This window comes from Sorex araneus, chromosome 8 (genome assembly GCF_027595985.1).
Source record: "Sorex araneus isolate mSorAra2 chromosome 8, mSorAra2.pri, whole genome shotgun sequence".
Lineage (NCBI taxonomy): Eukaryota > Metazoa > Chordata > Mammalia > Eulipotyphla > Soricidae > Sorex > Sorex araneus.
Window position 1 is genome coordinate 49,404,563 of NC_073309.1, and position 27,587 is coordinate 49,432,149.

General features: G+C 50.3%; 2 protein-coding genes across 2 annotated transcripts in view; one reads left to right on the forward strand and one right to left on the reverse strand.

The window, feature by feature from the left end:
- Positions 1-17,641, reverse strand: part of FBXO46 (F-box protein 46) — a 42,345-nt gene extending 24,704 nt beyond the window's left edge. Inside the window, exon 1 of the mRNA XM_055146228.1 lies at positions 17,568-17,641. The gene's annotated coding sequence lies outside the window, so the exon portion shown is untranslated. The remainder of the gene's footprint in view (positions 1-17,567) is intronic.
- On the forward strand, positions 1,273-27,044 carry MEIOSIN (meiosis initiator). Its single transcript, XM_055146457.1, has 14 exons — positions 1,273-1,337; positions 9,749-9,839; positions 15,539-15,650; positions 16,903-17,037; positions 17,764-17,994; positions 18,161-18,169; positions 19,021-19,129; positions 21,775-21,875; positions 22,667-22,825; positions 23,371-23,441; positions 24,740-24,883; positions 24,976-25,214; positions 26,367-26,456; positions 26,891-27,044. The coding sequence occupies exons 1-14, from the start codon at positions 1,273-1,275 to the stop codon at positions 27,042-27,044; spliced, it is 1,710 nt and encodes a 569-aa protein (XP_055002432.1).
- The last annotated feature ends 543 nt before the right edge of the window (positions 27,045-27,587 follow it).

Below are 27,587 nucleotides of genomic sequence, written 5' to 3' on the forward strand. Positions count from 1 at the left end.
TCCCAGTGACTACTGCCGGTGAACCCAAAATTTAAGGCTTGTGCCTTTCTGCTCCCGTAGTGCTGGGAAGTGTTAGTATTTTAGGAGGTTTGGGGTCTCCTCCTGTGGGGCACCAAGTCTTTTCCGGCTCTGTACACAGGAGTGACCCCTAGTGGTGCTCATGGACTACCTGTGCTGCTGAGATCAAACAGGGATTTGATCTCCTGCAAGGCAAGCACCTTAGCCCCTTGGCCACCTCTTGGCCCCAAGTATTAGTATCTTCATAATTGCTCTTTACAGATTTCAGGACAAGGATTTTAGACTAAGTGGTTGACATTTCAGGGGCTAATATCGCAATACTGAGTATGATGTTTGGAAGTCCAGGTTTGACAATCCCTTGCCTTTCATTTCAGGTTTCGATATAATTTAAGGAATCATGTTTGCAGTTTGGGATTCATGTATTTCAGTTGGGACCTCAGGGCTTAATTTGGGCTCTAGGCCTTATTTGTTGGATTAAGGACTCTGTGGACTGAAGTGATAGCACAGCGGGTAGGGCGTTTGCCTTACACTCACTTGGCCGACCCGGGTTCAATTCCTCCGCCTCCCTCGGAGAGCCCGGCAAGCTACCGAGAGTATGCCGCCTGCATAGCAGAGCCTGGCAAGCTACCCGTGACATATTCAATATGCTTAAAACAGTAACAAGTCTCACAATAGAGACATTATTGGTGCCCACTTGAGCAGATTGATGAACAACAGGACAACAGTGCTACATTGCTATAGGGACTCTATATTGCTTTCTGTGGGTTTTGTTTGTTTGTTTGTTTTGCTTTTTGGGTCACACCTGGCAATGCGCAGGGGCTCTGCACTCAGGAATCACCCCTGGCGGTGCTCAGGGGACCATATGGGATGCTGGGAATCGAACCCGGGTCGGCCGCTTGCAAGGCAAACGCCTTACCGGCAGTGCTACCGCTCCAGCCCCTGTTTGTTTGTTTTTTAAGGAGGGTGTTTGGGTGGAGACACCTGATAGTGTTTAGGACTTTTTTTTTTTTTTTACTCTTGTCTTTGTGCTCACGGACCACTTCTGGCATATACAGGGCTGAGGATCAGACTGGGTCAGCTGGGTGCAAGGCTCATGCCCTAACCCCTGTACTGTCCTGCTGGCTTCAGGGATTCTATTTTGGAAACTCTGAGGTCTCAAAGGTGACTCATGAAAACAATAAAGACTGCCAATCATACTACCTGTTCTGGTTGGCATCTCAGAGGTCACTAATATTTTTTTCCCCTTCTTTATAGATGTGGAGTTCCAGCAAATTCTTGCGCTCCCCTGAGCAATCCAGAGCCCAGAGTCCTGATGAGAGGTAAGAATTTCTCTCTTTTACCTCCTACCTATTCTAGATGAATAATGACAGCAATATGTTTATAGAGCATTTGCTACTGGCCAGACTCTCTGCTAAGTCCTTTTGATCATATGATATTCTTTAATCCTTATAATTCCTCAAGGAAGTAGGTGCAGATATCACCACCATTTTCTTTTTTAAAAATTTCTTTTTTCGGGGCCGGAGCGATAGCACAGCGGGTAGGGCGTTTGCTTTGCCAACCCGGGTTCGATCCCCGGCATCCCATATGGTCCCCCAAGCACTGCCAGGAGCAATTCCTGAGTGCAAAGCCAGGAGTAACTCCTGAGCATCGCTGGGTGTGACCCAAAAAAAGCAAAAAAAAAAAATTTCTTTTTTCTTTTTGGGTCACACCCGGTGATGCACAGGGGTTACTCCTGGGTCATGCACACAGGAATTACTCCTGGTGCTCAGGGGACCATATAGGATACCGGAAATCGAACCGAGGTTGGCCACGTGCAAGGCAAACACCCTACCCACTATGCTATCACTCCAGCCCCATTTTTGTTTTTTTGTTTCTGGGTCATACATGGCAGTGTTCAGGACTTGCTCCTGGCTCTAGACTTATGGATCATTCTTGACAGTTCTCAGAATCATATGGGGTGCCAGTGATCAAATACTGAGTCAGGGGGCTGGAGAGATAGCACAGCGGGTAGGGCGTTTGCCTTGCACGCGGCCGACCCGGGTTCAAATCCCAGCATCCCATATGGTCCCCTGAGCACCGCCAGGGGTAATTCCTGAGTGCAGAGCCAGGAGTAACCCCTGTGCATCGCCAGGTGTGACCCAAAAAGCAAAAAAAAAAAAAAAAAAAAATACTGAGTCAGATGCTTGCAGGGAAATGCCCTACTCCAGCCCAACCATATCTTCTTTTATCTTTTTTTTTTTCTTTTCTTTTTGGGTCACACCCAGTGATGCTCAGGGGTTACTCCTGGCTTTGCACTCAGGAATTACTCCTGGCGGTGCTCAGGGGACCATATGGGATGCCAGGGATCGAACCCGGGTCGGCCGCGTGCAAGTCAAACGCCCTACCCGCTGTGCTATCGCTCCAGCCCCTTTCTTTTATCTTTCTTTGGGGGGGGGGGTGGGTTGGGGGTTCACAGCCAGCAGTAAGCAGGGCTTTACACTCAGCAATTACTCCTGGCAGTGCTCAGGAGACCATATGGGCTGCTGGGGATGGAACCTGGGTCGGTGTACAAGGCAAACACTCTACTCACTATACTATCACTCTGACCCTCTCATTTCCCAATTTTCAAGATGAGAAAACTGAGGTGTTGGCAAAGATCAGCTCTAGGTACTTTTATGCATTGTTTCTCTGTCTTTTTAAAATGCTTTAAATTTCTCATTTTTTATTTTTTAATTTTGGGCAACACTAAGTGGTGTTTAGGGCTTACTCCTGGCTCTGCACCCAGGGATTACTCCTGGCGGTGCTTGGGGGACCATATGGGATGCCGGGGATCGAACCCGGGTCGGCCGCGTGCAAGGCAAACGCCCTACCCGCTGTGCTATCGCTCCGGCCCCCACCTTGAGTTTTTAATAAAGAAATATGATTTCAGATGCTGATAAAGGAAATGGAAAAATGACTAAAAAATGTTGTTAGGAAAGATCTGGTTTTTAAGTGATTATGTTATTTTTGGTCCAGCAGTGCTTAGGGGAGTACTCTAGAACCATGTGCCAGGGTTCATACCCAGACTCCTGCATGCGAAGCTTGCATTCTAGCTCTTTAAGCTATCTTCCTGACTCTAGGAGGTTATTTTTTTTAATTAAAAAATTTTGGAGGGTTGGGGCTGGAGTGATAGCACAGCGGGTCGGGCATTTGTCTTGCACGCAGCTGACCCGGGTTCAATTCCTAGCATCCCATATGGTCCCCTGAGCACCACCAGGAGTAATTCCTGAGTGCAAAGCCAGGAGTAACCCCTGTGCATTGCCAGGTGTGACCCAAAAAGAAAAAAAAATTTTGGAGGGTCGGAGTGATAGTAATTGGGTAGAATGCTTACCTTGCACATGGCTGACCTGGCTTTTATCTTTGGCATTCCATCGGGTCCTCCAAGCACCATCAGGATTTATCCCTTAGTGCAGAGCCAGGAGTAACTCCTGAGTATAGCCAGGTGTGGTCAAAAAAAAAAAGAAAAAGGTTGGGGAGAATACAAGAGAGATGGTACAAGGGCTAAGGTGTTTGCCTGGAATTCAGCCAGTGCTACATAAGGTCTCCTGAGCACTGTTAGGAGTGATCTCTGAGCACAAAACCAGGAGTAGCCTCTAGACACCACCTAGTATGGCCCCAGCCCCCCAAAAATATTATATAATTCTATGTACATATTTTTTGGTGCTATTCCTGGAAATGCTGGGTGCTTTCCCCAGTTTTGTATTCAGTGGCCACTCTTGACTGGGTACAGGAGACCAGGCCATGCCAAAGATTGAAAATGGGTTTCCTATATGCAAAGCCTGGGCTCCGTATTGAGTCAGCTGTAGGCCCCTCCTTTTAAATTTTTTTCCCCAGGAGGTTACTTTTGAATAAAGCATTGAGTAGCAAAGAAAAAAAATCCAGTCATGCAGAAATTCAGCCAGAAGAACATTCCAGTTGGAAGGAATGGTAATGGCCCCCTGGCAGAATTGAACTTGACAGTTTAGAGAAAGCAGGAAAAGTACCCATGTGACTGGAACTGACCTGTTCCCTGCAGGCTGAAAGGGTGCAGCGGGGATTGGTGGGTGGCAATCACAGACACTCTGAGAACAGAACTTTGCTCAAACCAGAACCATCTAGTACAACTCTCCAGGCAACCTGGGGAGGGAGGGAGCCCTTGTGAACACCTTTCAAACCGCTGCCCAGGTGAAGCTGGGACTCTGATTCCTACTCACTCTTCTCCATATATATTTTTTTCTGGGACTTCGTGTCTGTACAGAAGTTTCTCTTGGTGTTTTGCAAACCCAGGGACTGCAACTGCAGTTGATATCCAGCGCCCCCCCTTTAATTAATTAATTTTATTTTTATGCTTTTTGGGTTACACCCAGCGTTGCACAGGGGTTACTCCAAGCTCTGCACTCAGGAGTCACCCCTGGTGGTGCTCAGGGGACCATATGGGATGCTGGGAATCGAACCCAGGTTGGCCGCGTGCAAGGCAAACGCCCTATCCCCCCCCCCTTTTTTTTTTGACACAAGGAAATAACAGCTGCACTGACATGGGCCTGGGTACTTTTTCTTCCTTTCTGTGTAGCTTCTTGCTGAGGTTTTTAAGGGTTCATGGAAAGTGATATGAAAACATTATCGGGGCTAGAGAGAGCTTTGAAAGTCCACCAAACTAGTTTTTCTCCAAAGTTAGAACCCTAACACCCAGTCTTGCACCACAATTGTGATTTTTTCATTTGTTTGTTTGCTTTTGGGTCACACCTGGCAGTATTCAGGGCTTACTCCCGGCTCTACACTGAGACATCACTCTTGGTGGGCTCGGAGGAATATATGGGATGTTGAGGACCAAACCCAGACCATCCATGTACAAGGCCAGCACCCTCCCACTGTACCATTGCTCCTGTACCACTGTACCACTTACCACAACAAAAGTTGTGATTTTGACCAGGAAAATGGATTTTTTTCCCCATTTATTCCCTCACTCAGTTGACTTTATATAGTCTAGTTTCCTGTTTTCTTTTTCTTTTTTTTGGGTCACACCCAGCGATGCTCAGGGGTTACTCCTGGCTTTGCACTCAGGAATTACTCCTGGCAGTGCTCGGGGGACCATATGGGATGCTGGGGATCGAACCCGGGTCGGCCGCGTGCAAGGCGAACGCCCTACCCGCTGTGCTATCGCTCCGGCCCTAGTTTCCTGTTTTCATAGTGGGTATTTTTCCCCCTTGAGTCACATCCAGTTATGCTCAGGGGTTACTTGTAGGTCTGCACTCAGAATCACTCCTGGCAGTGCTTGGGGAACCACCATATGGGATGCCAAGGATTGAACCAGATCAGCTGCATGCAAGGCAACCTCCTTAGCTGCTTTGTATCGCTCAGGCCCCTTCAGTGTTTTTTGTATTGTTTTTATTTTTGCTTTTTGGGTCACACTGGCGATGCTCAGGAGTTACTCCTGGCTCTGAATTCAGGAATACTCCTGACGGTGGTCGGGGGACCATATGGGATGCCTGGTATCGAACCTGAGTTGGCCGAGTGCAAGGCAAACACCCTACCCGCTGTAATATCACTCTGGACCATTCAGAGTGGTTATGAGGGGATGAAATGATGTAATTTTCTGCATAAAGCCTTTTAATTTAATTTTTATTTTGTTTTGGCTTTGGGCCACACCCAGTGGTACTGTGAGACTGCTCCCAGTGCCACTTACAGATCCATGCAGTTCCAGGAATCAACCTGGCATTCCACACACATAGTATCTGCCTCACCTCATTGAGCCAGCTCCCTCTCCCCCATAAAGCTATTTAATGACTCTTCATGTCATAGGATACAGGCAAATCTACAGGCAAAGATTTATAAACCTATAAATCTTACCTCCTCTGGCCTTTGTCACACCAGCTCATCTGTCCCCAAATCTCCTTGCTTTCTTGCTCCAGACTCTCCAGTTTTATTTCCTTTGAATCTTCTGTGCTCCCTGATGTCTCAGGGTACTTGCACATATTTCCTTTATCTGAGGTGTTCTCTTTGCCTCTTACCTATACATTGCCTTTCAGCCTCTCATCTTTCAGAGCAGGTTCATGCAAAATTCACTTCCTCATTAATTAGACAGGCACCAATAATAGAAAACCTATTAATTAGATTAAAATAAAAACCTCTTATTAGAAATTTTTGGGCTGAAGCAATAGAACAGTAAGTAGGGCATTTGCCTTCCATGCTTCTGAACCAGGCTGATCCCAGGCACTCCATATGGTCCCCCAATTGTCAAGAGTGATCCCTGAATGCAGAGCCAGGAGTGATCCCTGAGACAGCTGGATGTGCTCACCTCCCAAAAAAAAATTTCCATAATGCTATGTAACACCTCTCTTTTTTTTTTTTTTTGCTTTTTGGGTCACACCCAGCGATGCTCAGGGGTTACTCCTGGCTTTGCACTCAGGAATTACTCCTGGCGGTGCTTGGGGGACCATATGGGATACCGGGGATCGAACCCGGGTCGGCCGCGTGCAAGGCAAACACCCTACCCGCTGTGCTATCGCTCCGGCCCCTGTAACACCTCTCTTGTCCTCATAAAGACCAGCTTCATAGACTGAAGAACTTGATGTAATATTTTATAATACTTAATACTCTGCTCTCACCACCTTGAAATTTTTAATTTTTGAACAAGGAATCTCATATTTTTTTTCTTTTTGGGTCACACCTAGTGGTGCTCAAGAGTTACTCCTGGCTCTGCACTGAGTATTACTCCTGGTGGTGCTCTGGGGACCATATGGGATGCCAGAAATTGAACCCAGGTCAGCTGTGTGCAAGGCAAACACCCTACCCACTGTACTATCACACCAGCCCCAAACCCCACATTTTAATTTTTTTTTTTTGCTTTTTTGGGTCACACCCAGCGATGCTCAGGGGTTACTCCAGGCTTTGCACTCAGGAATTGCTCCTGGCAGTGCTTGGGGGACCATATGGGATGCCGGGGATCGAACCCGGATCGGCCGCGTGCAAGGCAAACGCCCTACCCGCTGTGCTATCGCTCCGGCCCCCAACACACATTTTAATTTTTATTTATTTATTTATTTATTTATTTTTTTGCTTTTTGGGTCACACCTGGCGATGCACAGGGGTTACTCCTGGCTCTGCACTCAGGAATTTCTCCTGGCCGTGCTCAGGGGACCATATGGGATGCTGGGATTTGAACCCGGGTCGGCCGCGTGCAAGGCAAATGCCCTACCCGCTGTGCTATCGCTCCAGCCCCACATTTTAATTTTTAATCTTCCTCTTTCCCAGAAAGTGTATCGCTGGTTCTGATTCTAGCTCAAAGTTAATGTGATGATGTGATTAATAGTTTTGTCCCCAAATGTACTGTGGGTTCTAGAAGTAGTTGTATGTTTTTTAAACTTTACTCCCATTATTATGTGGACTATACCTGCCAGTGCTGGGGTGAGGCACCAGGATTACACCTAGTCATGCTTTTGGGGTTGCACAGTGCCAGGGATCAAACCCAGAACCGTGTACATATAGAATATATCCTCTATCACTTGAGCCTTATCTAAGCCCTCTTTTCTTACGTGATTTTATCATTATCATCCACCACAGTTTCTGGCATACATTAGGAGTCTAACATAAATGTTGAATGAGAATGATAGAGTATCTTTTGTTGGGGGGGTCACAACTATTGGTTCAGGGACTATTCCTGGTTCTGTGCCCGGGGTCACTCCTGGCAGTGCTCAGGGGACCATATGCAGTGCCAGGGATCAAACTGGGGTTGGACAAATGCAAGGCAAGTACCCTCTCCCCTGTACTATCTCTCCAGTTCCAAGATTTGGTTTGACGTAAGACTCCCCCACATTGAATTCCTCTCCTTCAAAGCAGTGACTCTGACCCTCGCCCCTTTCTATGGTGTTGGATACAGAGCCAGATCAAGAGGAGGTGTCTGCTCATGGGGTGTGGGTAGGAACTAAATATATATCCATAATCAAAAGAGTACTTTAACTTGGCTGGGCTGCAGGTAGACAAAGTGCCAAGGGCTTTAGAGGAAGGGAGGCTGGCAAGGGAGGTCAGGGGAAACTTTCTGGGCCAACTGAACGGGCTGAAAGCAGAGTGAGATAAGGCCCAGTGGAGACTGGGGTGTTTGGGCATCCCCAAAAGTGTAAGATGAGCAGCAGCAGTGGTGTGTAATTTGGGAGAGGCGCCAACTGCTTTGTGTCTCCATCTGTTAGGAGATGGGCGGAGGTGTGTGTATGTGTGTGACTACATGATGAATTATGAATTCAGAGATTCTGTCCCGGAAGTTCTGCAGCTGCTCTGGAGTCAACTGCTTTCATGCCCCTATTTTATCCATTCATTTAGCAACTATTCAGTGAATGCTCTGGAGATGTGCCAGGCTTTTCTAGCTGTTAGAGACACAGTGGTGCTCTCCACCCAGCTCACAACCCACTGCAGAAATCTGAGAAGCACAAGTGCTAGGGAACCTGAGTAGAGGCCCCTCACCTGCCCTGTGGTATGAGATTCAACTCTTGGGAGAGAACCAAAGGAAGTGAGAGATGAGACAAGAATGGTTAGCTGGGGGCCTGAGAGATAATACACTGAGCATGGCATTTGCCCTAGACGTGGCCGACCAGGATTCGTTCCCTGGCATCCCATATAGTCCCTTGAGCACCGCCAGGGATCTGCATCCCTGAATGCAGAGCCAGGTGTAGCCCCTGAGTACTGCCAGATGTTGCCCAAAAGTCAAAATGAAACCAACCAATTAAACAAACAAACAAAAACACCAATCTTGATTCCTTGGGACAAAATACAGTGTGCAGGAGACCAAATTTGTTTGGGTTTTTTTGGGCTTTTTGGGTCACACCCAGCAATGCACAGGGGTTACTCTTGGCTCTGCACTCAGGAATTACTCCTGGCGGTGCTCAGCAGACCATATGGGATTCTGGGAATTGAACTCAGGTCGGCCGCGTGCAAGGCAAACGCCCTACCTGCTGTGCTATCTCTCCAGCCCCAAGGAGACACAGTTTTGATCCCTAGCACTGCATGGTCCTGAGTACCACTGGGAGTGACTTCTGAGCACAGTCAGGAGAAAGCCCCCCCACCCCCGAACCACTGGGTGTGGCCCCCCCCAACCAAAATTAAACCCAAAACCCTGGTCCTTAATAATAGAATGGCATTGAGAGCCTTGAGATACCTATTAGGCAACTAATCTATCAGGTTCTGTGTTAGGTGATTTAACACACACTCATATTTAGTGATGAGGAAGGGTTGGGTCACTCATCCTCTGTGCTTAGGAGCTCAGGGACTATTCCTGGCTTTGTTCTTAGGGATTCCTTCTGGTGGTGCTCTGGAAACCATGTGGTGCCAGGGATCAGACTGGTGTTGGCCACGTGCAAGGGAAGCACCTTAACTTCTGTTCTATCTCTCTGGTTCCTTAGTCCACACTAATTTTTCAGTTTTCTTAGTGATTCTTTGAGCCTGAATAAATATCCTCGTTGCCATTGCACAGATGAGAAATCCCCGTGGTCAGATTTAGAGGAGACCTTGTAGGGTGTCATTACATGGACTAGGGCAGGGTGGGGCAAGAAGGGATTAGAGTACAGTGGGCAAGATTTGGTGACAGACTGGACTGGACAGGGGAAAAGGACTTCCACAAGTCTACATAACGCCTGGGATTCCATCTCAGGAGCTTGGGGTGGGCAGTGATCCTGAGATGGGGGTCACAGAACTTTGGGAGTGGTGTACCAAATTCTGTTTAACCAATACTCTTACTCTAAAACAGGAAGCAGAAGAAAAATCACACCAGCAAACTGCAAGAACTGGCATTGCTGCTGCCATTAGCGTTGAAGATCAGCAGTAAGAAACTTACCAAGGTAGGGACTGGAGGGGGTCCTCAGCTGTGGGCAGGGGAAAGCGGGCAAGGGATTGGGAAAGGTCATCATTTTGGCAACTACGAAGCCTCAAGAGTAAGCCTTCCAGTTCAAGGCAGCTGGGCAGGTCACCCAATTACTCAACCTCCAGTTTCTCAGCTGTGAAATGGAGGCTAGAGGTCAGGGGTATGGCAACAGGGGATGACTGCCCCAAATGCTTAGCCAAAACAATATAAAAGCCGGGGCTGGAGCGATAGCACAGCGGGTAGGGCGTTTGCCTTGCACGCGGCCGACCCGGGTTAGATCCCCGATCCCCGGCATCCCATATGGTCCCCAAGCACCGCCAGAAGTAATTCTTGAGTGCAAAAGCAAGGAGTAACCCCTGAGCATCGCTGGTTGTGACCCAAAAAGCAAAAACAAACAAACAAACAAAATATAAAAGCCAAATTGGCCTGGATAAATGCCAGTTTTCTGCCTGAGTCCCTTGTTTTGAGACCCATGACAATAATCCCACAAAGTGTACATAGCTAGGGCAAGAGTGACTGCACAGTGGGTAGAGCACTTGCCCTGCATGCAGCCGACCCAGGTTTGATTCCCGGCACCCCATCTGATCCCCCAAGCTTTTCCGAGCCCAGAGTAAGCCCTGAGCATGACTGAGTGTAGCCCAAAAACAAAAAGTGGGTATAGTTAGAGCTTCGCTGTTTGTCCCCAATGGCAAACCAATGTATTTGTTGCTGAGCTAACACCTTTCTCCAGTGAGAACAACTTGGAGATCTTGGAGGCTTCGTGTGACTGTTCTCTTGTGCTAGCTCCTTTCATTCAGTTATTTACTCATAGGCACTTGTGGAAAGACTGCGGGCATGTCAGACATTTGCGGATGCCTCAGTATGTGAGCCGTGAAACCCAGTTCTCACCCTCTCAGAACTTAGAATGTGATCAAGAGAAAGGTTGAAACACAGCAGTAGCTGATCCTCCTGGAATATGCAACTTGCCTACAAGAAGGTTCAGAGGAGGGGGCACCTTAGAGAGATTTGCCTGACCCTAACCTTAGACTTTTCCCTGCCTGGCACTTTGTGTGAATCACTAGTCTTATCAATTGTCCCTCTGAAATGTTTCTCAATCATGGTCAACTATGTTAGTTGCCTGTTGTTGTTGTAGTATATTTAAGGGCTGAAAACAACAAATTTATGTTCTCTCAGGACTAGTGGTCTCACTGGTCTAAAGTCAAGATGTCAGTTGGTTCTTGGAGATGCCATGAGTGAATGAATTTCCTTCCCTTTTGCCAACTTTTAGAAACCACCTCTATTCTTTGGCTCATTTCCTTTTAAAGCCTCTTTAATATTTAAAAATAATTCTTTTGCAGTCTGGAGAGATAGTACAGCAGGTAGGGCACTTACCTTGCATGCAGCAGACCCAGTTCAAACCCTAGCATCCCATAGGGCCCCCCAAGCACCGCCAGGAGTAATTCCTGAATGCAGAGCCAGGAGTAATTCCTGAGCATCGCCAAATGTCACCTAAAAACTTAAAAAAGAAAGGAAAAACAAAGGAATTCTTTGGTTGAGTGCCATACCCAGCAGTGCTTAGGGGCTACTCTCAGCTCAGTGCAAGGGGATTGGGGTGGGCCTCTCCTAGCTGTTCTTATTGGGACCGGGGAACATGGTCCTGGCCATAGGTCATTGTTAGGAGCCTGCCATGGTGCTCACAGATATACAGATATTTAAGGAATTCGGCAAATTCCTTAGCTGGAGTGCACAGGTGCTGCAACAAGTTTTTTTGTTTTTGTTTTTTGCTTTTTGGGTCACACCCAGTGATGCTCAGGGGTTACTCTTGGCTCTGCATTCAGGAATTACTCCTGGTGACGCTCAGGGGACCTATGAGATTCCGGGGATCAAACCGAAGTTGGCTGCTTGCAAGGCAAATGCCCTCCCCACTGTACTGTCACTCCAGTCCCAGTGCAACAAGTTTTGGGGGAGACTCTGTTTCTGCCCTGGAGGATTGACAGTCTATCTAGCCAGAGTTGGGCATATTTCCTCACTGACCACAGATCTTATGGAATTCTCCACCAGCCTCTCCCTACTTTCTTCCCCACTTGATTCTCTGCTGCCTTAATGATCTTCTTTCTCAGCTTTGTCCTTCTTTCAGTTTTGGTTCAATCCTCAGCCTCCTGCTCTACATCTGGTCTGTGTCCCTGTTGGTCCTCAACCAGCCTGTGTCAGGTTCCCTGAAGTGCATCCAGCCTTCTTGTCCCTAGCACTGTGTGAGTGCTTGGTCTGGGCTCGGCTAACCTGTGGGAACTGTGATATATTGCTTCTCCCGTGTGGTTTGACATTTGGGTCTTGTTGATTTGTTTTGGGGCCACACCCAGTGGTGCGCAGGGTTTACTCCTGGCTCTATGCTCAGGGATCACTTCTGGTGGGACTCACTCCCATATGCGGTGCTGGGAATTGAACCCAGGTTGTCCCTGTGCAAGGCAAGCACCCAATTCTCTGTACTCTCTTCAGTGCTGTATTTGAAATTTGGGAGGAAGGTTAATACAGGGCCACCCTCATTATCATCCTGGAACCACTCCCTCCCTATTGATACCTTGGCTTTTCCTCCCTGTGATCACTAAAGCTCTCTGCGTATCACATGCCGTGATGGTTTTCTGATTTCTGGCACCTTTACTATTACATCTGGGAATTATTATTATTATTATTATTATTATTGTTTTGTTTTGGGAGGCTTTGGTAGTGCTTAGGGTTTACTTCTGGCTCTGTACTCAGAGATCACTTCTGGCAGGCTCAGAGGACCATATGGGGTGCCGGGGATCAAATCAGGGTTGGCCACATGCAAGGCAAATACCCTACCCACTGTACTATGGCTCCAGCCTTGTCAACTGGGATTTCCTAGGGGCCACCAAGGCCACACTCAGCAGTGCTGGGGGTGAGAGAGGGCATACAAACACTCATGTATGCAAATGAGCCTTCACATATCCGTGGTCCCTGACCTTTAGATAAAGAATTCTGGAATGATAAAGATCATATGGATAAATTGCTATGCCCAGTGCCCTCTGGTACTAGTGTAGAACAGATACCAACTGCTCTCCATTGATGAGCCAGACTGCTAGCTGGCAGACCCTGAGTGCCCAGTGTCTCACATCCCAGGCTTGTGAGAAACAGACAGCTGCATTCACTTGTTTGACTTGAGGAAACAAAACATAAGGGGTCTTGCACAGAGCCCCAGCAGGCTGGTGGCTGAAAGAGGGGGAGAGTCAGCTGTGCCTCATTCCAGATGCTGCACCCTCACTTGTCACTTGATGCTCAAGAGATGTTTGTTAATCAATGAAATCCCTCTGTGGAAACCATTATGCGACTTGTCAATCTTACCTCTGGAAAGTCTCTGGAATGTGACCCAGGCTAACCTTCTTGAAATATCTATTATGGAAACTCAATCATGAAATCTGACAATTGGAAGAATGATATCCAATTGCCTTTGCATAAAATCTTTGTTTAAAAAAGGGGGAGAAGTTTGGGCCATACCCAACAATGTTTAGGAGCTATTTCTGGCTCTGTGCTCAAGAGGGCTTCTTGTTGGTACTCAGGGGGCCATGTGGGATGCCAAGGATTGAACTGGTATTATTGACATGTGAAGAAAGTGTCTTTTTTATTGTGTTTTGTTTTTTTGGGTCACACTCACAATGCTCAGGGGCTATTCCTGGCTTTGCACTCAGGAATTACTCCTGGTGTTGCTTAGGGGACCAAATGGGGTACCAGGGATCGAACCTAGGTCAGCGGCATCGAAGGCAAATAAATGCCCTACCTGCTGTACTATCATTGCTCTGGTCTGGCCCCTGACGCAAGTGTCTTATCTCCCTTAGTATCTCTCCAGCCCCCATATAAGTCTTTAGACTACTGAAAATCACTTTTACATTGCAGTTTATAAGAGTTCAATTTTTTTTTTTTTTTTTTTGCTTTTTGGGTCATACCCGGCGATGCATAGGGGTCACTCCTGGCTCTGCACTCAGGAATCACCCTTGGCGGTGCTCAGGGGACCATATGGGATGCTGAGAATTGAACCTGGGTCAGCTGCGTGCAAGGCAAACGCCCTACCCGCTGAGCTATTGCTCCAGCCCCCTGTAAGACTTCAATTTATCAAAAGGTTAGAGTGCATTTTTTGCATGCCAGAACCCCAGATTTGCTCCTTGGTACCACATGGTACCCCAGGCACTGCTGAAAGAAACTCCTAGGCACTGAGCCAGGAGTAGCTTCCATGTACTGTTAGGTGTGGCCTTTATTTAAACAAGAAAGGATTTCAGCTTAGAAAATGCCAATCATGTACCAAACCTGGTGTTGGAAATATTAAATTATAAAAGACAGAACTTAGGGGCTGGAGTAATAGAACAGCAGGTAGGGCATTTGCCTTGCAGGCGGCCGACCCGGGTTTGATTCCCAGCATCCCATATGGTCCCCTGAGCACTGCCAGGAGTAATTCCTAAGTGCAGAGCCAGGAGTGACCCCTGTGCATCGCTGGGTGTGATCCAAAAGCAAAAAAAAAAAAAAAAGACAGAACTTATATAATTTTTATACGCTATATAATACTATTATAAATAGTTTATAAAGGGACTAGAGAGAAAGTCCAGGAGGTAAATCACTTACTTTAAATATGGCTGACCTGAATTTGATTCTCAGAACCACATATGGTTCCCTAAACCTTGACCAGAGTGATCCCTGAACCCAGAAGCAGGAATAAGCTTTGAGCACCACTGGATGCAGTCTCTCAAAAATTAAAAAAAGTTACTAAAGGGCCAGAGAAATAATACAGCAGGTAGAGCACTTGCATTGCATGTGATTGACCCAGATTTGATCCTGTATCCCCCATATGGTTTATGATCACTGCCAGAAGGCATTGTGCTCAGTGCTGTTGGAAGCCATTCCTTCAGTCATCGTTATTTCAACTGCCTTTCCATTCCGTGCACTGAGCTACAGAAATAATTACTACAGTCGCTACCCTCTAGTAGTTCAAGGTCACTGGGGATGAACGGCAGGTATACAGATCATTATAAAACAGTGTACTAAGTACTTTGGTACAAACAGGCCCAGAGTGAGTAGTGCCTGGAGCCCAGCCCAGGGAGAGGGGTCAGAGAAGCAATCACTGGTATTTAAACTGGAGCAAGGGGGATCCAGGTGAAGGAGTAAACGGGGAGCAAAGGGGGCTTTGCAAATGGGGAACCAAATGAGAGCACAAGGCCTGGCCAGGAGGGAAGATTGCACAGGAGGAAGCCATAGCTGGTGGAAGATCCCAGCTCAACCCCTTTATCACTAAAGCCTTAGCAAGTTCCTTTGGCATCCAGACCCCAGATTCCTGAGCTGGCACCAACAGCTCACCAGGCTGTAGTGAAGTGAGGACTGTGCAGCAGGAAAGGGTCATCTCTGGGGGCCCGGGTCATAGGACAGCAGGGAGGGCACTTGCCTTGCATGTGCCCGACTGGGTTTGATCCCTGGCATTCCATAGGGTCTCCCAAGCACCACTAGGAGTAATTTCTGAGTGCAGAACCAGAAGTAACCCCTGACCATTGCCAGGTATGGCCCCAAAAACAAAAAGGAAAGGGTCACCTCTGCCCATGAAGGAGGAGTTAGGGCAGGGGGACAGGGCCCCGAAGGGCCTCTCTGCCTCCCCAGCCGGGCCCCACTCATCTGCTGACCCTGTCTTTCTTTTGGGAGCAGAAGGAGATTCTACTGCATATCCTGAACTACATTCACTTCCTGCAGAGAAGCATCAATGTGGCCAAGGGCTTGCTCAGCTTCTACATGACAGATGGGGAGGGTGCCCAGGGAGGTAAGTGCAGCTTGATGGGGGTAAGTGGCAAAGGGACACTGAGAAGCTTCAACCAGACCTTCCCAGCCCTTGGAGCCTGGCGGGGAACAAATAGATGCGAGAGGCCATAAACAGTGGAGGAAAAGGGTGTGTGTTTGACTGGCAGGGAGAGGCCTGGGAATGGGGCCCTCAAGGACAGTGGAAGGGGAGCCCTTGCCAAGTAAAGGAACCGTCTGAACCACAGACTTGCGGGCATGAGAAGACACGTGTGGAATGTGAAGGGCAGACCATTGGGTGTGTGATGTGCACAGGCTCAGAAGCCAGGCACTGACTCAGGAACATGGATGTCCCCTTGGCCTCTAAATGCTTTCATTTCTTCAGTTGCAAGCCCAGAGCACTGCTTGTGCCCCTCTATGTGTTTGTCGTGAGGATTAAGTGACTGCACACAGAGTTGAAACAGTGCCAACTCCATGCCAGGCACCCAGGAGTGCAGGGTACTGTCTGTCACTGTTGTGTGACACACACACAGGTGGGTAGGGTTCATAGGCAGGAATAGTCTGAGGCAAGGTCCTGGAGGGCTTGAGTACCTGCTGAAGCAGGAAGTGGAGGATGAGAACTGCAGAAGGGCGTTCAGTGGGGAAAGGCAGGATCAAACTTCTTCAGAGGCAGCCCTTGAGATCTAGTGAGGAGGAGATTCTCCAGCAGAAACTGGACTTGATTGGCCCAGGGAAGGGCAATTTAGGATGAGTTCAGACAGGTGATGGTGAGGCCCACTGTGGTGTGGGAGCTGTGCCAGCGCCCAGTCTCAGTAAATGGGGTGATTTTCATGAGGAAAAATCGAGAAGATGGAGGGAAAGCCTGGGAGCCCCAGTGGGTGGTGGAGCCCTCCAGAAAAGGACTGATTAGGGATGGATAAAGATTCAGTAAGGCTAGAGAAGACTCACACGAACCTCTGCCATCTGAGACAAATCCAGGTGAGTCCTCACAGCCATATCTGTAAAGTCAACCTGGGGCCCATGACTGCCCGCCACCTTCAGTCTTGGGAAGCATTGTCTGGCACTGTCGGGGAAGGGCGGGCATCCCATGCTGGTCATGTGCATGTTACTTGATCTGTCAATGCTTCTGTTTGCTCCATGATGACCATAATCCTGCAAAGTTTGAATGTGTTGTACAGAACATGTTCAAAACCAGGCTGGCCCTGGTAATGGGGTGTGGGGGGTGTGGGATGGCCTGTGGGGGTGAGTATCTCATCTGTCTCCTTCATCCTGCACAGGGCTGGGTCAGAACCCAGCTGCTACTTCAACCAGACCGAGATACTCCACGCCTTCGAGCTCCCCATTATCTGCTCAGTCCCATTTCCGAGGAGGTTGTCGTAAACCTCAGAAAAAGAAGCTGATCCGGGCACCAGGTACAAGCTGCTGGAAGAGGCCAGAGGGGCAGTCAGACAGGAGGGGCCCCTTCTCCAGGCCTTGCACCTCAGCATTGATGGACCCTTGTGCTATTCCTCTGGCCCCTCTATGTCTTAAAATCAGAAGTTGAACCTAAGCATTGGCTTCTAGCCCTTACTGAACATCTAAATTTTTGGGGTGTTTCTGAAATTGCTCTGCTTGCTATGCGAGGGTATAGCTTATGGTAAAGTGCATGCAAGGCCATGAGACTGCGGTTTGATCCCTGGTACTGCCAAAAAAGAAAAAAAAAAGAAAAAAAGCCACCCAGGCCTGTGCCACCTACTCACACATCAGGTTTCCTAGACCTGGCTGGGACCTGTGATATCAGCATCTTTCCAGAGTGCTCAGGGTGAGTTTAACGTGGGGCTGGGAGAGAGTGGGAGAGAGCCCCTGCAGGAGGACTTCAGAGTGGGCCACTAGGCAAAGCTTAGAAACAGGGGGCTGGAGAAACAGAACAGCAGGGAGGGCACTTGCCTTGAATGCAACCCACCTGGGTTTGATTCCTGGCACCTCGTATTGTCCCCCGAGTCACACTGGGAGTGATCCTTGAGCACAGAGTCAGGAGTAAACCCTGAGCATTGCCAGGTGTAGCCCCTAAACAAAAACAAACAAAAGTTTAGAAATAGATTGTTTGCCTCAAGCAAAGAAGACCCCCACATGGACGCCATCTCTCTCTCTCCCCGCAGAGCATCGGACTCGGACTCAGAGCCCTCGCCGCTGCCTGGTTCTGGGCAAGCTCAAGAAGGAAGAGTTCTCGTGTCCAGATCAGCAGGGAGGAAGCATCATGGGGCTCGCCACCCCCTTAAGCAGCTCCGACTTATGCCATTTCCCTAAGTCTCAAGGTGACAGGAAGGAAGGAAGATCCCCGCAGATGCTGCCAGATGTGGCTGAGAACAAAGTCCACTGTACCATCTCAGGTGGGCTTCCTCTCTACTTCCCCTCAGCCGATCACTCACACCCTACATCTGGGGCTCCCACCTTGGACCAGACACAGTGTGAGGAGTTGGGGGCTTGTGGGGGTTGGAGCAGGAAGAGATACGATCTCCAACTGATGGCCTCTCACTGGCTTATTTTCCCCTGCAGGCTTGGGAGGTGGGTACCTGGGTGGGACCAGTCTGTGCCACTGGTGTGCAGTTTCAGGTTGAAGATCTGAGGCTGGGGTAGGGGTTCCCCATATCCGCCCCAGCTTGAAAGGGTATGATGAACTGCATGGCTGGCATGACTGGGAGGCAAGGCCTTGACCCCCTCCCCCCTCAGTGTGGCAATTCATTCAGTTCTTCCTTCCTGAGATGTCGCTGGAAGATTCCAGATCTGAGGGCTTTCCTGTTGGAAATCCAGCTCCAGAGATGGCACAAGGGCAAGATGACCTAGTGAAGCATGTGGGCAGCTGTGGAGGGAGCCTCTCATGGTGGCTGGGGGCAATCTGATTGTCAATGCCTCAATTTCTCCACTGTAAAAGAGCATAATCATGTATCTTCACAAAAGGCTACGGAGCAGGAGGGAGGATGCTTGGTGCCACACTGGCTGTGGAGAATATGATAGAATTATTTTCTCTCATCATCTTCATTGTTTCACATAATGATTGGGAGGCATGACCCCCAGCATACCCGGCCATTGGAGCCTGGTGATGTAGTGCTGCTTGGGCCCAGCCATGCTGGGACCCCCATGGCTCCTCTGGCAGTGGGGAAAAGGGTGCTGGAGGGGCCATGCAGTACTGGGGATCAAACTGAGACCAAATAAAGGCATCCAGCCCTTTGAGCTGTCTCCCCAGCCCTAACTTAATAATGTCATCTCCCTTATGGCTTCTAATAAGGATGTGGGATTCTAGAAACCTGGAGGTGACTTGGGGTGACCCTCACAGAGGCCCCAGGATAAGGGAAGGAAGCCTATGGCAGACTCTGCAGCCAGTACAGTCACGAGTGATATCTGATTCCACCCCCTAGGCTGCTTTTGCAGAAGCAGCGCCCTGCCCGCGGAGCCGCACACTGAGTGGGAGGCCCAGACTGGGGCTGAGAGCACCCACTTCCTCACCAGGACACAGAACCATCTCAGGTAAGGGAACCTCAGGAAACTTGAATCAGGGAGGCTGAAGTATTTGGAAGCAATGAGGAGCAGTGAGGGGCTGGAGAGATAGCACAGCGGGTAGGGCGTTTGCCTTGCACGCGGCCGACCCGGGTTCAAATCCCAGTATCCCATATGGTCCCCTGAGCACAGCCAGGGGTAATTCCTGAGTGCAGAGCCAGGAGTAACCCCTGTGCGTTGCCAGGTGTGACCCAAAAAGAAAAAAAAAAAAGAAAAGAAAAAAAGAGGAGCAGTGAGAAAGGAGGTTGTTTAGCTCCTTCTTGCTTCTGGGTTTATTGTTTGGTCGGGGGTGGGAGGTGGCAGACCTGGTGCACTCACGGCTTACTCCTGGCTCTGTATTCAGGGATCATTCCTGGCGGAGCTCAGGGCACCATAGGGGGTGCTGGGGATTGAACCTGGGTTGGCCACATGCAAAGCAAGTGCCTGACCCGAAGTTCTATAGCTCCAAGTTCTGCTGTTGTTGAGCACTGCTGCGGGCCTGGCTCTGTGCCTGGCACTGTGAACTCCAAGGACAACTGGCTTCCTATCTCCTGATGTAACCTCCTCTCAGGTCTCCTTCTTTCCAGCTCCCAGCCCACCCTCACTGGGTGAACTGACTCTTTTGATACACAACCCTTGGCCTGTCAATTTGTGACTTAAAGCTCCTTCAGGGGCTGGAGCAAAAGTACAGCCCAGAGGGCAGTTACCTTGCATGCAGCCAACCCGGGTTCAATCCCTAGCATCCCATATGGTCCCCCGAGCACCACCAGGGGTAATTCCTAAGTACATAGCCAGGGGTAACTCCTGAGCATTGCTGAGTATGACCCAAAACCCCCCCAAAATTAAACCACTTCAAAACTGAGCTCTCCGTCAGTTGGACTGGACAGAGAGTTTAGGAGATAAAGTACTTGCCTTGCACATGGTTGATCTTGATTCCATCCCTGGTGCCACACATGATCCTCTGAGCACCACCATGGGTCAGTCATGTGCAAAGAGCCAGGAATGGGTCCTGAGTACTGCTGCATGAGACCCCCAAACAAAACCAAAACGTTTTCCCTCAGTGCCTCTAGGGTAGAGTTTGTAATTGGCATTTGCAAACTCCTCTGGCTCCAGCTCATTCTGCTAGCCCCTTCTCCTGCTCCTCATCTATAATTTTTTTGAGGGGAATACCCAAAAAATTGGGGGAAATACCCATATCCAGTGATATTCTGATGAGAGGGGACTTTAGTAACAAGGATCCAAGCCCATTAGTCACCTGTGCAAGGCATATGCTCTGCGTCTTGCACATTTATATCATTTTTATTAGAGGGGGCACACCTTTCTATGCTCAGGAACTATTCTGGCAGTATCTAGGGGATCCTGTGTTGCTGGGGACTGAACCCAAGGATCCGGTATGAAAAGCATGTGCTCCAACCTTTAAACTATCTCCCCAGCCTGATTCTTCTTATGGAGCAAAACTTTGGGACCAGGGGATCACTCCCATCAATTCTAGGACTAGCCATGCATCACCATCAGAATATGCATCACATTTTGATGGAGGAGGTTGTTTACGTCCTTTGCTGGGCCCAGTGTTTGGCCCTGTAATGCAGCACTGCTCAAGCCTGGCAGTGCTCAGGGGCTACACTCAGCATTGATCAGGCAATTATTCTGTGTTGGGGATCAAGCTTTAGGCCTTGAACACATAAGACATGTGTTCCAGCCCTCTGAGATTGTTTGGGGGCTATATCTGGCAGTGCTCAGGGATCACCCAGGAGGGTTCAAGGTACCATTTAGGATGTCGGAGATTGAATCCAGGTCGGCTGTGTGTGAGGCAGGTGCCCTACCCATGGTACTATTGTTCCAGTCCATGTAAGGGTTAACTTTAGTACCACAATACTTGCAGCTCCCCTGGCAAGGTTCACACCCCTTCTGGGTACCCTCTGATCCCTTTTCCTGATAAGTCTGTACCCCTGGTCCACCTGGAAACTTCTACTGATTCTACGGGGTGGGGTGGGGGGATATGTCATGCTGTGCTCCCTCCTCCCAGCCCTTGTTCTCCCTGAAGCACTAGGTGTCCCAACAGGTCACCCCACTCATCATGCTTACAGCCCTTTGAGGATCTCTGTCACTGTCACTGTCACTGTCATCCTGTTGGTCAATGATTTGTTCGAGCGGGCACCAGTAACGTCTCTTATTGTGAGACTTATTTGTTACTGTTTTTGGCATATCCAGTACACCACTGGTAGCTTGCCAGGCTCTGCAGTGCGGGCACGATACTCTTGATAGCTTGCCGGGCTCTCCGAGAGGAGCGGAAGAATCCAACACGAGTTGGCCACGTGAAAGGCAAACGCCCTACCGCTGTGTGTAACTGATTCAGGATCTCAGCTAAGCTTTTTGCCTTCAGTGCTTCCCCCAGCCGCCAGTGGGGGCGGCACTGAGACACTCCACCCCCAGATCCCGCAGGATGCCCTGTTCGTCTGAATTCCACTCTTTCCCCGCCTAATTTTTTGGGGCCACACCCGGCGATGTTCAGAGGTCACTCCCGGCAGTACTTAAGGGGCCATATGGGATGCTGGGGATCGAACCCAGGTCAGTCGCGTGCAAGGCACCCTACCCTCTGTACTATCACTCTGACTTCTGAATTCTACTTCTTGCAGTCAGAAGCTGTTGCGCTACAATTCCAGGGACAAGGTGAACAAGGAGTTCCCAGATGCTGATCCTTGGCTCCCCACCTGGAACTCTGTGGACAGCCCCCAAGGTCACTGCAGCTGTCTCACTCCTGGGGGGGCTTCTGAGGGTTGTCCCTGTGGTTTCTTTTTTATTTGTTTCTTTGGGGGTCACACCCAGCGGTACTCCGGAGTTACTCCTGGCTCTGCACTCAGAGCTCACTTCTGGCGGGCTTGGAGAAACTTATGGGTCCCGGGGATCAAACCCGCATCAGCCGCATGCAAAGCAAGTGCCCTCCAGCCATGCTATTGCTCCAGCCCCTCAATGGCTTCTTTTTCAAGGGGTTGTGGGGAGTAGAAAGGGATTTGCTGAGCACAGGAGGTAGCCCCCATGTGTGCCTCGTAGCACCCCATCCTCAAACCTGCTTGTCAGGCAGATGTGCTCATCAACCACTGCTCTTTTCATGGAGTCACAAAATCTTTGGCTCTTCAGATTCTGTGTGTGTATGTCTGTCGGTGTGTGTGAAGGGGGGTGTTGCAGAGCTGGGGATGAGCCCAAGGTCTGGCACATGTCAAACATACTCTCTTGCTAAGGTACATTCCTGCCCCCCTCAGATTCTTGCTTAACAGAGTTCCAGAAAGCTGCAATCACCCTATCAGAACAAACACTTTTTGATATTGTGTGTTGGTTTGTTTGGGGGGCGGGGGTGTCCCCTGACAATCCCAGGCATCATGGCCATTCATTTCCTCTACTGAGTCCTCACAGTGAGGACCTGACAGGAAAAGTCACTGCCCCTGGGTCTGACACGCTCTCCTCAGAGCGTGATGCTCTGTTGGGGGAGAGGGTTAAGTTTGATCCTGAGTCTGCTATGTCTTTTTTCAGGGAGCCCACTGAAATTGGGCCCTCCTCAGATTGACAACTGGGATGCTACAAGACACCCGAGGGAGATCCTAAACCTTAGCCCTTCCCTCTTCAGCAATCCGGGGAAATTTCCACCCAAACAGCTCCTGGATGATGACACCGAGTACCTGACCCAAGGAGGTGAAGTCAGGGGCTAGAGCGATAGTATAGTAGGTAGGGTGTTTGCCTTGCAGGCAGCCAGCCTGAGTTCAATCCCCAGCATCTGATATGGTCCCCCAGCTCTGCCAGGAATAATTCCTGAGTGCAGAGCCAGGAGTAACCCCTGTGCATCACCAGGTGTGACCCCCCCCAGAAAAAAAAAAAAACAAAGAGGTGAAGTTTGGGACTAGCCAAGACACTTGGTCTGTGCAGCAAATGGGTGATGCTCACCGAGTGTACATCTGGGCTGTCTACCAGGATAGGCCCAGCATGGCCTGCCTTGAGCTTGCTGCTCAGTGGAGAATGGCCCTGGCCAGTGCGGAGGTGGAAGGCTCTAAGAGGCCACAGTAGCAGCCCCACTGCTCTGTCTGAGGTGGCAGTGCCTCTGTGGTGGGGCCTGCAGGCTAACCCAGGAGGTTCTGAACCAGAAAGCCAGAGGAGAGAATGGGGCAGGCAGGCTGGTGGGCCAGGACTGGGTCAGGGATTGAGGCCTTTCTGCTCTACCCCCTGTGTCTTCTTCCTAACAGCCCTTTTTGAAGATACTTTACTTGATCCTGTGACTGTGCCTATGACCTGCAAGCTCGAGGTCCCCCAGAACGTAAGCATCTGTCTGCCTATCTGTCCACAGACACATCTGTCCTCTTGCCATAACCTTTGCTTCACCATCATTCATCCAACGCTTCAACTGGTCACTGGCTCCCACACTCACCTGTCCATCTGCTCCTGTCTCTGGTCAGCCTCCTCATTATACTTACTAATGGCCAGTCCCGGCAATGTGCTGGCCACTTAAAATGCAGTAGACTCAGGGCTGGATCGATAGTACAGCGGGTAGGGTATTTGCTTTCCAGGTGACCTGGGTTCAATCCCGGCATCCCATATGGTCCCCTGAGCATCACCAGGAGTAATTCCTGAGTGCAGAGCCAGGAGTAACCCCTGAGCATCACCAGTTGTGACCCAAAAAACAAAATCTGTCACTGTCACTGTCATCCCGTTGCTCATCGATTTGCTCGAGCGGGCACCAGTAATGTCTCCAAAAAACCCCAAAATAATAATAATAAATAAATAAAATGTTTTAAAACGATTTTTCTAAAATGCAGTAGACCCAGAAGAGAAAAAAAGCCGAGCAAGAATGTGCTACAGTCCTAGAGCACTTGCTTTGCCTGTGTCAGATGTTGGGTCTGATCCCAGGCACTGGAGGAAAATACGAGGCCAAGGAGAGCTCTGGAATGTAGACGCTGCCTGTAGGAGGCCTGGATTCCATCTCCAGTGCTACATGGTTACCGAGCACAACCAGGAGCAATCCCCAAGCACCAGACTAGGAGTAGCCCCCAAGTGCTGCCTGAGAGAGGCGCTAAGGCTCTTTTGCCTTGCAGGTCATTGACCTGCCACCACATAAGTTCCCTTGAGCACCGCCAGGGGTCACTCCTGAGCACAGAGCCAGGAAAAGCCTCTGAGCACTGCTCATTGTAGCCCCAACCACCACCCCTCAGAAAGGAGACAGATGGCCCACATTCCCTCCAGCCCTTCTCAGTTCCCTGTGGGACTGTGCGAACACTTATTTGCATGGACATCCAGGTTTCTTTGCATGAAGTTGTCGCAAGACATCCAGTTATATATATTTAATTTTGGGCCTCACCTGGCTGTGCTCAGTGAGTACTCCTGTCTCTGTGCTCGAGGGTTACTCCTGGTAGTGCTCAGCAGACCCTCTGTGGCTCCGGGGGACCAAACATGGATGGTTCAGCCAAGTGCTCTTCCCCTATGCTCTCTCTCCAGGCCTCAGTCAGGTATCATATGAGTATCATATCACTCTGATACTCATATTACAGCCCAGGAAAGCAGTTTGTGGGACGAGGAGGGCTCCTGCCTGCCCTCCCAGCTTCCCTCTTCACTCCCCAGGACACGCCCCCTGGGACTCCTGAGGACTCTCCTGACCTCCAGAGCAGGTTCCAGTCCTCCGTGACCCTGGACCACTGCTACCTGTCACTGAGTGACAACAGCAAGACGTCCAGCTCCAGCTCAGAAGAAACAGATACAGATTCGGTGTGGAAGCAGCAGGAGGTGTGAGGGGCCGCGGTTGGAGTTGGGACCCATCGCCAGGGGGCCACTCTTAGCTCTCTGTTCCTGTCCAGGAGGCACCCGTCGAGCCGCCTGAGGGCCTGCCATCCTCCAGTGATGATGGGGACTACACTTGGACCCCTACCCGGAGGGCCTCAACTGTGTCCACAGCTGGGAAGAAGGCCAAAAAGGACCAGGGGGGCAAGGGCCCCATGAAGCCCAGGGAGAACAAGAAAGCCTCCTGCTCTGCCCTGAAGAAGAAGTGCGTCAATGGCTTCATCATGTTCTGCAGGATGAACCGGAAGCAGTACATCCGGTGGGTGGGAGTCCCCTTGGACACTGGCTTGGACCTTCATTGTCCACCCCTACAGCAAGTTCTCAGTACTAACGCGTTTGCCACTTCCCAGGCCTTCACTGACCCTCCTTGACAGCCTCTGGCCTGGCCCCATAGCCTGAGTCAGGTTCTGGGAGTGTAAGCTATGAACTCCAACTCAAACTTCAGAAAAAAGGGGTATTTGTTTCTATAGCTTAAAATAGGGGGAGAAATAGTACCCAGGGGAAGGTGCTTTCCTTGCATTCACTTGATCCGGTTTGATACCCATGTGGTTCCTCAAATGCTGCCAGGAGTAATTCTTGAGCACAGAGCCAGGAGTCAGCCCTGAGCATCGCTGGGTGGGGTCCATAAAATAAAAAGGGGAGAGAGGCTGTAAAGCACCTTTGGTGCGTGCAGGGTGCCCCCTCACCCCAACCCAGCCTCCCACTCTGCACCCCAACCCGGAGGCCTGTGGGAGTGATGGTTCATGTAGAAAAGCTTGGGGTTGTGGTTTTTTGGTTTTTTTTTTTGCCACACCCAGCAGTGCTCAGGGCCTACTCCTGGCTCTTTGCTCAGGAATTACTCCTGACAGTGCTTGGGGGACCATTATGCCGGGGATTGAGGCCAGGTCAGCTGCGTGCAGGACAGGGGGCAGGGGCCCCATGAAGCTCAGGGAGAACAAGAAAGCCCTCTCCCTGTTGTATTACCTGCAGCCCCAGGTTCACACAGAAATTCCTGGGGCTGAGGCCAGAAAGATAGTCCAGAGGGTGAAGTGTTTGCCTTGTATGTCCGACCTGAGTTTGATATTCGCCCTACAGTTCCTCAAGCCTGCCAGGCAGGAGTGATCCCTGAATGCAGAGGCAGGAAAGAGTAAGAGCACAGCTGGGTGTGACCCAAACTCTCCTTCCCCCAATAAATAAAGCCAGAGGGTGGGAGGTAACGGGCAGCTGCCCTGACAAAGGCCAGTGACCTGCAGTGAGGCCAGTATTCTGTTCTTTATAGCCAGACAGCCCTTCTCCGTTTCGGCCAATGCTTGGCTCGAGTCACCCCGGAGAGCCCCCTCACTCTTTGGATGGGAAGAGGGCTCAGAGGGGTCAGGAACCCCAGGAGAGACCCAGCCATGCCTCTCCTTCCTTCTTTTCTGTCCCTTCGCAGGGCCTGCCCTGGGACTGCGTCCACGGCTGCCACCAAGGAGCTTGCCCAGCTCTGGCGCATGATGACCCCGCAGGAGCAGAGACCGTACTGGTGAGTCCAGTGTGCAGGAGGGTGGGGCTGGAACAGGGCACCCTATGGGGTTCCAGAGCCCTGGGCACAGGCTGCGTGTTTCTGGGAGCGCTTGCTTTGGGTGCTACTGCAAACTTTTATGGAAGATCCGGAGAGGCGCTCTGCCTTGAAGTTTAGAGACCAGATGGCTTACTAGGGGCTTTGGACTCTGCTACTCTAAATTCCCTGTGCTCACTCTGGTTTGCTCAGAGCAAGAAAGTGGGCCTTATTTCCTGGCCATCCGGGTCCCCTTCCAACCCCCCTGAAGCCTTCTCCCAGGGCAGATTGGCCCCGGATATGCACAGGCGCGCAGGGCTTCACCCACGAGCCCTGGGCCCAGTCCTATCCTAAGGAGCAGCCTAGAACCTGGGTGTCCTGGCCACCCCTCAGCTCAGTGGCCCCCTCCCTGCCCCCAGCATCAAAGCCCGCAGGTTCAGCCGCCAGCACAATAGGAACGTGAAGCAGGTCCACTCCAGCAGCGAGGACGACTACGGGGACACTCCCAAGCCCTTCTACCAGCTGTTGGCCGAGAAGGCCCAGAAGGCCCAGGGTGTCCCAGGGAATCCCTAAAGGCTGCCTCTGCCCCAGGAGTGAGGGCAACCCTCCCATCAGACAGCTCCTGAAGATGCTGTTGGAGTGAAGAGGTGTCCCTCCTGGCAGCCAGCGAGGGAACCCTATCATTGATAACCCGCGCGTACCCCACCTCCCCAAGATGCTTTTGCCTTGGGTGCAGCAGAGCCGCAGGGCAGAAGGAAGGACGCCCTGGATGACAGGCCCGACGCATTTATGCCAAGGGGCTCCTCTGGTCCTTCCTGCCCCTCAGAATCAAATGGTTTCCACCCCAGTTAGCCTCACCTTCCCCTCCCTCCCCTGTTCTATTTATAGTTATTTATGGTGTTCAGCAGAATAAAGCAACTGATGCCCTTGTATCCAGCAAGGGAGACAAAAGCAACTTCCCGTCATGTCTCTCAGCCCTTGGGGTTCCTTTTGGTAGACGGTGGGGGGAGAGTGCTCGCGGGTGGGGTGTCCCCGAGGCCTACAGTTGGAAAGGAAGTTCCCGTGCACACCAAACCCAAATCCAAGCCTGCGGTAAGTGGTTTAGAATGTAACCCA

What these genes read in the sequence shown, in the direction of transcription:
- MEIOSIN (XM_055146457.1), top strand. Translation starts at nt 1,273, where the DNA reads ATGTGGAGTTCCAGCAAATTCTTGCGCTCCCCTGAGCAATCCAGAGCC. An exon ending in AGGACACAGAACCATCTCAG is followed by an intron (nt 19,130 to 21,774) that starts GTAAGGGAACCT and finishes TACTTCTTGCAG; the next exon opens with TCAGAAGCTGTTGCGCTACA. An exon ending in AACCGGAAGCAGTACATCCG is followed by an intron (nt 25,215 to 26,366) that starts GTGGGTGGGAGT and finishes GTCCCTTCGCAG; the next exon opens with GGCCTGCCCTGGGACTGCGT.